Genomic DNA, 14,594 nt, shown 5'->3' with positions numbered 1-14,594 from the left:
CTGATGGTAAGGCCCCATCTCTTAGTGGCACGCTCCAGTCCCAGCAGCAGCGTCTCCAACTCCTCCTCTGACTGAGCAGCTATTACCAAATCATCGGCATACATAACGTGGTTGAGCAATAGGGAGCCATCCCTTGACCACACCCGGGCATCGATCAGCCTCCCATTATATCTGTACCAAATGGAACCCACGACCTCCTGCGTACCAGGCGAGGTAGTCAACATCTCACCTAGGCCACTGTGGGGTCAGGAATGGAACCCACGACCTCCTGCGCACCAGGCGAGGTAGTCAACATCTCCTGTCCAAACTGGTGCATGGACACTCACAGAGACGCTTTGTGGTTGGAAGCGGTGACAATGTGTATTTATTAAAATGACACTTTAAACACGTAACCTGTGGAGCGGCATGTTAGGGTGATTAATTAAGCCATCGCTCCCCACAATATCTAGTAATTTATATATGTTAATATTTAAACAAACGAATACAAGGCGCAGCGTATAACGGTAGTGACGCTGTGTTTATAACGGTAGTGACGCTGGGTTTATAACGGTAGTGACGCTGTGTTTATAACTGTAGTGAGGCTGGGTTTATAACGGTAGTGACGCTGTGTTTATAACGGCAGTGACGCTGTGTTTATAACGGTAGTGACGCTGTGTTTATAACGGTAGTGACGCTGTGTTTATAACGGTAGTGACGCTGTGTTTATAACGGATACTGACGCTGGGTTTATAACGGTAGTGAAGCTGTGTTTATAACGGTAGTGACGCTGTGTTTATAACGGTAGTGACGCTGTGTTTATAACGGTAGTGATGCTGTGTTTATAACGGTAGTTATGCTGTGTTTATAACGGAAGTGACGCTGGGTTTATAACGGTAGTGACGCTGTGTTTATAACGGATACTGACGCTGGGTTTATAACGGTAGTGACGCTGTGTTTATAACGGTAGTGACGCTGTGTTTATAACGGATACTGACGCTGTGTTTATAACGGTAGTGGCGCTGGGTTTATAACGGTAGTGACGCTGTGTTTATAACGGGTAGTGACGCTGTGTTTATAACGGTAGTGACGCTGTGTTTATAACGGTAGTGACGCTGTGTTTATAACGGTAGTGACGCTGTGTTTATAACGGTAGTGACGCTGTGTTTATAACGGTAGTGACGCTGTGTTTATAACGGTAGTGACGCTGTGTTTATAACGGATACTGACGCTGGGTTTATAACGGTAGTGAAGCTGTGTTTATAACGGTAGTGACGCTGTGTTTATAACGGTAGTGACGCTGTGTTTATAACGGTAGTGATGCTGTGTTTATAACGGTAGTTATGCTGTGTTTATAACGGAAGTGACGCTGGGTTTATAACGGTAGTGACGCTGTGTTTATAACGGATACTGACGCTGGGTTTATAACGGTAGTGACGCTGTGTTTATAACGGTAGTGACGCTGTGTTTATAACGGATACTGACGCTGTGTTTATAACGGTAGTGGCGCTGGGTTTATAACGGTAGTGACGCTGTGTTTATAACGGGTAGTGACGCTGTGTTTATAACGGTAGTGACGCTGTGTTTATAACGGTAGTGACGCTGTGTTTATAACGGTAGTGACGCTGTGTTTATAACGGTAGTGACGCTGTGTTTATAACGGTAGTGACGCTGTGTTTATAACGGTAGTGACGCCGTGTTTATAACGGTAGTGACGCTGGGTTTATAACGGTAGTGACGCTGTGTTTATAACGGATACTGACGCTGTGTTTATAACGGTAGTGACGCTGGGTTTATAACGGTAGTGACGCTGTGTTTATAACGGTAGTGATGCTGTGTTTATAACGGTAGTGACGCTGTGTTTATAACGGTAGTGACGCTGTGTTTATAACGGTAGTGACGCTGTGTTTATAACGGTAGTCACGCTGTGTTTATAACGGTAGTGACGCTGTGTTTATAACGGTAGTGACGCTGGGTTTATAACGGTAGTGACGCTGGGTTTATAACGGTAGTGACGCTGTGTTTATAACCGTACTGACGCTGGGTTTATAACGGTAGTGACGCTGTGTTTATAACGGTAGTGACGCTGTGTTTATAACGGTAGTGACGCTGTGTTTATAACGGTAGTGAGGCTGTGTTTATAACGGTAGTGACGCTGTGTTTATAACGGTAGTGACGCTGTGTTTATAACGGTAGTGACACTGTGTTTATAACGGTAGTGAGGCTGGGTTTATAACGGTAGTGACGCTGTGTTTATAACGGTAGTGACGCTGTGTTTATAACGGTAGTGACGCTGTGTTTATAACGGTAGTGACGCTGTGTTTATAACGGTAGTGACGCTGGGTTTATAACGGTAGTGACACTGTGTTTATAACGGTAGTGACGCTGGGTTTATAACGGTAGTGACGCTGTGTTTATAACTGTAGTGACACTGGGTTTATAACGGTAGTGACGCTGTGTTTATAACGGTAGTGACGCTGTGTTTATAACGGTAGTGACGCTGTGTTTATAACCGTACTGACGCTGGGTTTAAAATGGTAGTGACGCTGTGTTTATAACGGTAGTGACGCTGTGTTTATAACGGTAGTGACGCTGTGTTTATAACGGTAGTGGCGCTGGGTTTATAACGGTAGTGACGCTGGGTTTATAACGGTAGTGACGCTGGGTTTATAACGGTAGTGACGCTGTGTTTATAACGGTAGTGACGCTGTGTTTATAACCGTACTGACGCTGGGTTTAAAATGGTAGTGACGCTGTGTTTATAACGGTAGTGACGCTGTGTTTATAACGGTAGTGACGCTGTGTTTATAACGGTAGTGACGCTGTGTTTATAACGGTAGTGACGCTGGTGGCGTTCCGGTCGTCAGGGACTGTCCCGATCTTCCTCCTCTCCTCCCCATCCTTCCCGCCTCTCCGATTCCCCTTCCCGTCGCCTGTTCCGATCTTCCTCCGCCTCTCCCCATGGCTCCCGTCTCTCCGATTCTCCCTCCCGCCCCTCCGACGATTCCCCTTCCCGTCGCCTGTTCCGATCTTCCTCCGCCTCTCCCCATGGCTCCCGTCTCTCCGATTCCCCTTCCCGTCGCCTGTTCCGATCTTCCTCCGCCTCTCCCCATGGCTCCCGTCTCTCCGATTCCCCTTCCCGTCGCCTGTTCCGATCTTCCTCCGCCTCTCCCCATGGCTCCCGCCTCTCCGATTCTCCCTCCCGCCCCTCCGACTCTCCCTCCCGACCCTCCGACGATTCCCCTTCCCGCCGCCCGTCCCATTCTTCCGGCACCCCCCGAAATCTCCCGCGTCTCTCCGACCCTCCTCCTCCTCCACCGCCTCCTCTGCCTCCTCCTCCGCCTCCTCTGCCTCCTCCTCCTCCTCCACCGCCTCCTCTGCCTCCTGCCTCGGGCCTCTGCCCGGAGCGCCCCAGGCCCGGCCGTGGGAACACGACGCCGGAGGCGCGACCACGCGCCCGGAGACGCTGGCGGTCGAAGCGGCGGAGGATCTCCAGGATCCGCCGTCGATTGGAGCGGGAGAGGTGAAAGTCGCAGGGAGAGGCTCCCATGTCATAGTCAACCTGGTGGTGGTGGGTGGGTGGTTGGGTGGGGGTGGTGGGTGGACGTGGTCACTAGGGGATACGTTACACTACACTATACACTACAGTATACACTACACTATACACTACTACACTATACACTACACTATACACTACTACACTATACACTACTACACTATACACTACACTACTACACTATACACTACACTATACACTACCACTACACTATACACTACACTATACACTACACTACTACACTACTATACTACTACTACAACACTATACACTACACTATACACTACACTACACACTACACTACACACTACACTACACACTATACACTACTACTACACTATACACTACACTATACTACTACTACACTATACACTACTATACTACTACTACACTATACACTACTACTACACTATACACTACACTATACACTACACTATACACTACACTATACACTACACTATACACTACACTATACACTACTATACTACTACACTATACACTACACTACTATACTACTACTACACTATACACTACTACACTATACACTACTATACTACTATACACTACACTACTACACTATACTATACACTACTACACTATACACTACACTATTACACTATACACTACACTATACACTACTACTACACTATACACTACTACACTATACACTACACTATACTACTACTACACTATACTACTACTACACTATACACTACTACACTATACGATACACTATACACTACTACACTATACAACTACTACACTATACACTACACTATACACTACTACACTACACTATACACTACTACACTACACTATACACTACAATATTACTATACACTACACTATACACTACTATACTACTACTACTACACTATACACTACTACACTATACACTACTACACTATACACTACACTATACACTACTACACTATACACTACACTATACACTACTACTACACTATACACTACTACACTATACACTACACTATACACTACTACACTATACACTACTACTACACTATACACTACTACACTATACACTACTATACACTACTATACACTACACTATACACTACTACACTATACACTACCACACTATACACTATACGCTATTACACTACACTATACACTACTACTATAAACTACTACTATACACTACTACACCATACACTATAGAATACACTACACTACTACACTACACTATACACTACTACACTATACACTATTGCACTATACACTACTACACTACACTATACACTACTATACTATTACTACACTATACTACTACTACACTATACACTACAACACTACACTATACACTACACTATACACTACACTATACACTATATACTACACTATACACTACTACACTATACACTACTACTACTACACTATACATTACTATACTATTACCACACTACTACTACACTACACTACTACACTACACACTACTACACTACACTATACACTACTACACTACACACTACTACACTACACTACTACACTACACTATACACTACACACTACTACACTACTACACTACACTATACACTACTACACTATACACTACTACACTACACACTACTACACTACACTATACACTACACTACTAGACAACACACTACTACACTACTACACTATACACTACTACACTATACACTACTACACTATACACTACTGCACTACACTATACACTACTACACTATACACTACTACACTATACACTACTACAATATACACTACTACACTATACACTACTACACTATACACTACACTATACACTACTACACTATACACTACTACACTACACTATACACTACTACACTATACACTACACTATACACTACTACAGTACACTATACACTACACTATACACTACTACACTACACTATACACTACTACACTACACTATACACTACTACACTATACACTACTACACTACACTATACACTACACTATACACTACACTATACACTACTACACTACACTATACACTACTACACTATACACTACTACACTACTACACTACACTATACACTACTACACTATACACTACTACACTATACACTACTACACTACACTATACACTACTACACTATACACTACACTATACACTACTACACTACACTATACACTACACTATACACTACTACACTATACACTACTACACTATACACTACTACACTACTACACTACACTATACACTACTACACTATACACTACTACACTACACTATACACTACTACACTATACACTACACTATACACTACTACACTACACTATACACTACACTATACACTACTACACTACACTATACACTACTACACTACACTATACACTACTACACTATACACTACTACACTACTACACTACACTATACACTACTACACTATACACTACACTATACACTACTACACTATACACTACACTATACACTACTACACTATACACTACACTATACACTACTACACTATACACTACTACACTACACTATACACTACTACACTATACACTACTACACTATACACTACACTATACACTACTACACTATACACTACACTATACACTACTACACTATACACTATACACTACTACACTACACTATACACTACTACACTATACACTACTACACTACACTATACACTACTACACTATACACTACTACACTACACTATACACTACTACACTATACACTACTACACTATACACTACTACACTATACACTACTACACTATACACTATACACTACACACTACACTATACACTACTACACTACACTATACACTACTACACTATACACTACTACACTACACTATACACTACTACACTATACACTACTACACTACTACACTACACTATACACTACTACACTATACACTACTACACTACACTATACACTACTACACTATACACTACTACACTATACACTACTACACTACACTATACACTACTACACTACACTATACACTACTACACTACACTATACACTACTACACTACACTATACACTACTACACTATACACTACTACACTACTACACTACACTATACACTACTACACTATACACTACTACACTATACACTACTACACTATACACTATACACTACACACTACACTATACACTACTACACTACACTATACACTACTACACTATACACTACTACACTATACTATACACTACTACACTATACACTACTACACTACACTATACACTACTACACTATACACTACTACACTACACTATACACTACTACACTATACACTACTACACTATACACTACTACACTACACTATACACTGCTACACTATACACTACTACACTATACACTATACACTACTACACTATACACTACTACACTACACTATACACTACTACACTATACACTACTACACTACACTATACACTACTACACTATACACTACTACACTACACTATACACTACTACACTATACACTACTACACTACACTATACACTACTACACTATACACTACTACACTACTACACTACACTATACACTACTACACTACTACACTATACACTACTACACTATACACTACTACACTACACTATACACTACTACACTATACACTACTACACTACTACACTACACTATACACTACTACACTACTACACTATACACTACTACACTATACACTACTACACTACACTATACACTACTACACTATACACTACTACACTACACTATACACTACCTGGCAGGTGCGGGTGACGCTGGTGAAGCCCTCAGCCCGCACGGTCACTTTGTACTCGCCAGGATTGAGCAGCCGGAAGTAGTCACCCATGGAGCCTGGGGGGGGGTGGGGGTGGACATGGTGGGGTTAACTAGTGACTAACTAGCGTCTAACTAGCGTCTAACTAGAGTCTAACTAGTGTATAACTAGTGACTAACTAGTGTATAACTAGTGACTAACTAGCGTCTAACTAGTGTCTAACTAGTCACTAACTAGTCGCTAACTAGTCACTAACTAGTGACTAACTAGCGTCTAACTAGAGTCTAACTAGTGACTAACTAGTGTCTAACTAGTGTATAACTAGTGACTAACTAGCGTCCAACTAGCGTCTAACTAGTGACTAACTAGTGTCTAACTAGTGACTAACCAGTGTCTAACTAGTGTCCAACTAGTGACTAACCAGTGTCTAACTAGCGTCTAACTAGTGACCAATTAGTGTCTAACTAGCTACTAACTAGCGACTAACTAGCGACTGACTAGTGACTGACTAGTGTCTAACTAGTGACTAACTAGCGACTAACTAGTGTCTAACCAGTGACTAACTAGTGTCTAACTAGCGACTAACGAGTCACTAACTAGTGACCAACCAGTGACTAACTAGTGTACAACTAGTGTCTAACTAGTCACTAACTAGCGACTAACTAGTGTCTAACTAGTGTCTAACTAGTGACTAACTAGTGTCTAACTAGTGTCTAACTAGTGTCTAACTAGTCACTAACTAGTGTCTAACTAGTGACTAACTGGTGTCTAACTAGCCACTAACTAGTTACTAACTAGTGTATAACTAGTGACTAACTAGTCACCAGTTAGTCACTAACTAGTCACTAACTAGTGACTAACTAGTGTCTAACTAGTGACTAACTAGTCACTAACTAGTGACTTGCTAATGTCTAACTAGTGTCCAACTAGTGACTAACTAGTGACTAACTAGTGACTAACTAGTGTCTAACTAGTGACTAACTATTCACCAGTTAGTCGCTAACTAGTCACTAACTAATGACTAACTCGTGACTAACTAGTGTCTAACTAGTCACTAACTAGTGTCCAACTAGTGACTAACTAGTGACTAACTAGTGACTAACTAGTGTCTAACTAGTGACTAACTATTCACCAGTTAGTCGCTAACTAGTCACTAACGAGTGACTAACTAGTGTCTAACCAGTGTCCAACTAGTGACTAACTAGTGACTAACTAGTGACTAACTAGCGACTAACTAGTGTCTAACTGGCGACTACCTAGTGTCTAACTAGTGTCTAACTAGTGACTAACTAGTCACTAGTTAGTCACTAACTAGTGACTAACTAGTGACTAACTAGTGACTAACTGGTGTCCAACTAGTGTCTAACTAGTCACTAACTAGTGTCTAACTAGTCACTAACTAGTGTCTAACTAGTGTCCAACTAGTGTCCAACTAGTGACTAACTAGTGACTAACTAGTGTCTAAATAGTGTCTAACTAGTGACTGACTAGTCATCAGTTAGTCGCTAACTAGTCACTAACTAGTGTCTAACTAGTGACTAACCAGTGTCTAACTAGCGACTAACTAGTGACTAACTAGTCACTAACTAGTGACTTGCTAATGTCTAACTAGTGTCCAACTAGTGACTAACTAGTGACTAACTAGTGTCTAACTAGTGACTAACTATTCACCAGTTAGTCGCTCACTAGTGTCTAACTAGTGTCTAACTAGTGTCCAACTAGTTACTAACTAGTGTCTAACTAGCCACTAACTAGTGTCTAACTAGTCACTAACTAGTGTCTAACTAGTCACCAACTAGTGTCTAAATAGTGTCTAACTAGTGTCTAACTAGTCACTAACTAGTGACTAACTAGTGACTAACTAGTGTCTAAATAGTGACTAGTTAGTGTCTAACTAGTCACTAACTAGTGACTAACTAGTGACTAACTAGTCACTAACTAGTGACTAACTAGTCACCAGTTAATCGCTAGCTAGTAACTAACTAGTGACTAACTAGTGACTAACTAGTGACTAACCAGTGACTAACTAGTCACTAACTAGTCACTAACTAGTGACTAACTAGTGACTAACTAGTCACTAACTAGTCACTAACTAGAGACTAACTAGTGTCTAACTAGTGACTAACTAGTCACCAGTTAATCGCTAGCTAGTGACTAACTAGTGACTAACTAGTGACTAACTAGTGACCAACTAGTGACTAACTAGTGACTAACTAGTGACTAACTAGTCACTAACTAGTGACTAGCTAGTGACTAATTAGTCACTAACTAGTGACTAACTAGACACCAACTAGTGACTAACTAGACACTAACTAGTGACTAACTAGTGACTAACTAGTGACTAACTAGTGACTAACTAGTCACTAACTAGTGACTAACTAGTAACTAACTAGTGTCTAACTAGTCACTAACTAGTCACTAACTAGTGACTAACTAGTGACTAACTAGTGTCTAACTAGTGACTAGCTAGTGTCTAACTAGTGTCTATCCAGTGTCTAACTAGTGACTAACGAGCGACTAACCAGTGTCTAACTAGTCACTAACTAGTGACTAACTAGTGTCTAACTAGTCACTAACCAGTCACTAACTAGTGTCTAACTAGTGACTAACTAGTGACTAACTAGTCGCTAACTAGTGACTAACTAGTGACTAACTAGACACTAACTAGACACTAACTAGTGACTAACTAGTGACTAACTAGTGACTAACTAGTAACTAACTAGTGTCTAACTAGTGTCTAACTAGTCACTAACTAGTCACTAACTAGTGACTAACTAGTGACTAACTAGTGTCTAACTAGTGACTAGCTAGTGTCTAACTAGTGTCTATCCAGTGTCTAACTAGTGACTAACGAGCGACTAACCAGTGTCTAACTAGTCGCTAACTAGTGACTAACTAGTGACTAACTAGTGTCTATCCAGTGTCTAACTAGTTACTAACTAGTGTCTAACTAGTAACTAACTAGTAACTAACTAGTCACTAACTGGTGACTAACTAGTCACTAACTAGTGACTAACTAGTGACTAACTAGTGACTAACCAGTGGTCACATCATGGTCGATTTCTTCAACTCCCACAACGGCGTTTGGGACTCCGACTCCATCAGGGTCCAGAACCACTCCCTTGATGCCACGGTGAACCTAGGGGTCATGGGGGGTCATGGAGAGGTCATGGAGGTCATGGGGGGTCATGGAGGTCATGGGGGGAGGAGTCATGGTGGTCATGGGGGGAGGAGTCATGGGGGTGATGGGGGGAGGAGTCATGGCGGTCATGGGGGGTCATGTGGTTCAAGGGGGGAGGAGTCATGGGGGTCATGGGGGTCATGGGGGTCATGGGAGAGTTCGTGGGTGTATAAATGAGTGTGTGAGTGAGTGAGTGTATGAGTGAGTGTATGAGTGAGTGAGTGTATGAGTGAGTGTATGAGTGAGTGTATGAGTGAGTGAGTGTATGAGTGAGTGTATGAGTGAGTGTATGAGTGAGTGTATGAGTAAGTGAGTGAGTGTATGAGTGAGTGTATGAGTGGGAGTATGAGTGAGTGTATGAGTGAGTGTATGAGTGAGTGTATGAGTGAGTGAGTGTATGAGTGAGTGAGTGTATGAGTGAGTGAGTGTATGAGTGAGTGAGTGTATGAGTGAGTGAGTGAGTGTATGAGTGAGTGAGTGTATGAGTGAGTGAGTGAGTGTATGAGTGAGTGTATGAGTGAGTGAGTGTATGAGTGTATGAGTGAGTGTATGAGTGAGTGTATGAGTGAGTGTATGAGTGAGTGAGTGTATGAGTGAGTGAGTGTATGAGTGAGTGAGCGAGTGTATGAGTGAGTGTATGAGTGAGTGTATGAGTGAGTGTATGAGTGAGTGTATGAGTGAGTGTATGAGTAAGTGTATGAGTGAGTGAGTGTATGAGTGAGTGAGTGTATGAGTGAGTGAGTGTATGAGTGAGTGAGTGAGTGTATGAGTGAGTGAGTGTATGAGTGAGTGAGTGTATGAGTGAGTGAGTGTATGAGTGAGTGAGTGTATGAGTGTATGAGTGAGTGTATGAGTGAGTGTATGAGTGAGTGTATGAGTGTATGAGTGAGTGTATGAGTGAGTGTATGAGTGTGTGTATGAGTGAGTGTATGAGTGAGTGTATGAGTGAGTGTATGAGTGAGTGAGTGTATGAGTGAGTGAGTCTATGAGTGAGTGAGTGTATGAGTGTATGAGTGAGTGTATGAGTGAGTGTATGAGTGAGTGTATGAGTGTATGAGTGTGTGTATGAGTGAGTGTATGAGTGAGTGAGTGTATGAGTGAGTGTATGAGTAAGTGAGTGTATGAGTGAGTGAGTGAGTGTATGAGTGAGTGAGTGTATGAGTGAGTGTATGAGTGAGTGAGTGTATGAGTGAGTGAGTGTATGAGTGAGTGTATGAGTGAGTGAGTGTATGAGTGAGTGAGTGTATGAGTGAGTGTATGAGTGAGTGAGTGAGTGTATGAGTGAGTGAGTGTATGAGTGAGTGTATGAGTGAGTGTATGAGTGAGTGAGTGTGTGAGTGAGTGTATGAGTGAGTGTATGAGTGAGTGTATGATTGTATGAGTGAGTGTATGAGTGAGTGAGTGTATGAGTGAGTGTATGAGTGAGTGTATGAGTGAGTGAGTGTGTGAGTGAGTGTATGAGTGAGTGTATGAGTGAGTGTATGAGTGAGTGTATGATTGTATGAGTGAGTGTATGAGTGAGTGAGTATATGAGTGAGTGTATGAGTGAGTGTATGAGTGAGTGAGTGTATGAGTGAGTGAGTGTATGAGTGAGTGAGTGTATGAGTGGAGTGAGTGTATGAGTGAGTGTATGAGTGTATGAGTGATTGCATGAGTGAGTGAGTGAGCCACTCAACTCACCACCCCTCACTCACCACCCACACTCACCACCCTCACTCACCCCTCACTCACCACCCCCCACCCACACTCACCACTCACCACCCACACTCACCCCACACTCACCCCTCACTCACCACCCACACTCACCCCTCACTCACCCCTCACTCACCACTCCTCACTCACCCCTCACTCACCCCACACTCACCCCACACTCACCCCCCTCACTCACCCACCACTCACCACCCACGCTCACCCCACACTCACCCACCCACACTCACCCCTCACTCACCCCTCACTCACCACCACTCACCCACCACTCACCCCACACTCACCCCACACTCACCACCCTCACTCACCACCCACCACTCACCCCTCACTCACCACCCTCACTCACCCCACCACTCACCACCCACCACTCACCCCTCACTCACCACCCACACTCACCACCCACTCACCACCCACACCACCACCCCACACCACCACCCACACTCACCACCACCCACACTCACCACCCACACTTACCACCCACTCACCACCCTCACTCACCCCTCACTCACCACCCTCACTCACCCCTCACTCACCACCCCCACACTCACCCCACACTCACCCCTCACTCACCACCCACACTCACCACCACCCACACTCACCACTCACCACCCTCACTCACCTCACCACTCACCACCCACCACCCTCACTCACTCACCACTCACCCCACACTCACCCCTCACTCACCACTCACCCACCACTCACTCACCACCCCCACTCACCACCACCCACACTCACCACTCACCACCCTCACTCACCTCACCACTCACCACCCACCACCCTCACTCACTCACCACTCACCCCACACTCACCCCTCACTCACCACTCACCCACCACTCACTCACCACCCCCACTCACCACCCCCACTCACCCCACACTCACCACCCCCACTCACCACCCACCACTCACCCCACACTCACCCCTCCCTCACCCCACACTCACCACCCACCACTCACCCCACACTCACCCCACTCACCCCCCTCACTCACTCACCACACACTCACCACCCTCACTCACCCCACACTCACCCTTCACTCACCACCCTCACTCACCACCCTCATTCACCCCTCACTCACCACCCACCCCTCAACCCACACTCACCACCCTCACCACCCTCACTCACCCCACCACTCACCCCACACTCACCCACCACTCACCCCTCACTCACCACCCTCACTCACCCCACACTCACCCCCCACTCACCACCCACACTCACTCACCACCCTCACACTCACCCCACACTCACCCCCCCGCTCACTCACCCCACACTCACCACCACACACTCACCCCTCACCCACCACCCACTCACCACTCACTCACCCCACCACCCACACTCACCACCACCCCACACACACCACCCACACTCACTCACCACCCACACTCACCACTCACCACCCACACTCACCACCCACCCACACTCACCACCACCCCACACACACTCACCCCTCACTCACCACCACTCACTCACCCACCACTCACCACCCACACTCACCACCCACACTCACCACCACCCCACACACACTCACCCACCACTCACTCACCACCCACTCACCACCCACACTCACCACCACCCACACTCACCCCCCTCACTCACCCCACCACACACTCACCACCCTCACTCACCACCCTCACTCACCCTTCACTCACCCTCACTCACTCACCACCCCTGACTCACTCACCCCTGACTCACTCACCCCTCACTCACTCACCCCTCACTCACTCACCCCTCACTCACCACCCTCACTCACCACCCACTCACCACCCTCACTCACCCCTCACTCACCCCTCACTCACCACCCCCTCACCACCACCCTCACCACCACCCACACTCACCCACACACACTCACCACTCACTCACCACCCCCTCACTCACCCCTCACTCACCACCCTCACCCACCACCCACTCACTCACCACCCTCACTCACCACCCTCACTCACCACCCACACTCACCACCCACACACACTCACCACACACTCACCACACACACTCACCACACACACTCACCACCCTCACTCACCCCACACTCACCACCCACACACACTCACCCACCACTCACCCCTCACTCACCCTCACTCACCACCCCCTCACCCCCCTCACTCACTACCCCCTCACCCCCCTCACTCACCCCACCACACACACTCACCACCCCACACTCACCACTCACTCACCCACAACTCACCACCACCCACACACACTCACCCACCACTCACCACTCAACCCACCACACATTCACTCACCACCCCCACTCACTCACCACTCACCCACACTCACCACCCCACACCACCACCCACACTCACTCACCACCCTCACCACCCACACTCACCCCTCACTCACCCCTCACTCACCACCCACACTCACCACCCACACTCACCCCTCACTCACCACCCCCCACTAACCCCACCACTCACCCCTCACTCACCACCCCACACACACTCACCACC

General features: G+C 45.3%; 1 protein-coding gene across 1 annotated transcript in view; it reads right to left on the bottom strand.

Annotated features, from left to right (window-relative positions):
• Positions 1-334: 334 nt before the first annotated feature.
• Positions 335-14,594, bottom strand: part of LOC116957717 (uncharacterized) — an 86,011-nt gene continuing 71,751 nt past the window's right edge. The window contains exons 14-16 of the mRNA XM_032980038.2: positions 10,307-10,406; positions 7,250-7,344; positions 335-3,538 (exon numbers count right to left, since the gene is read on the bottom strand). Of these exons, the coding sequence (XP_032835929.2) occupies positions 2,840-3,538; positions 7,250-7,344; positions 10,307-10,406 (894 nt within the window). The 3' untranslated portion in view covers positions 335-2,839. The remainder of the gene's footprint in view (positions 3,539-7,249; positions 7,345-10,306; positions 10,407-14,594) is intronic.

Source organism: Petromyzon marinus, chromosome 83 (assembly GCF_048934315.1).
Source record: "Petromyzon marinus isolate PM22_M1 ecotype Great Lakes invasive population chromosome 83, UKy_Petmar_22M1.pri1.0, whole genome shotgun sequence".
Classification (NCBI taxonomy): Eukaryota; Metazoa; Chordata; class Hyperoartia; order Petromyzontiformes; family Petromyzontidae; genus Petromyzon; species Petromyzon marinus.
This window is presented reverse-complemented; position numbering and strand designations above follow the sequence as displayed.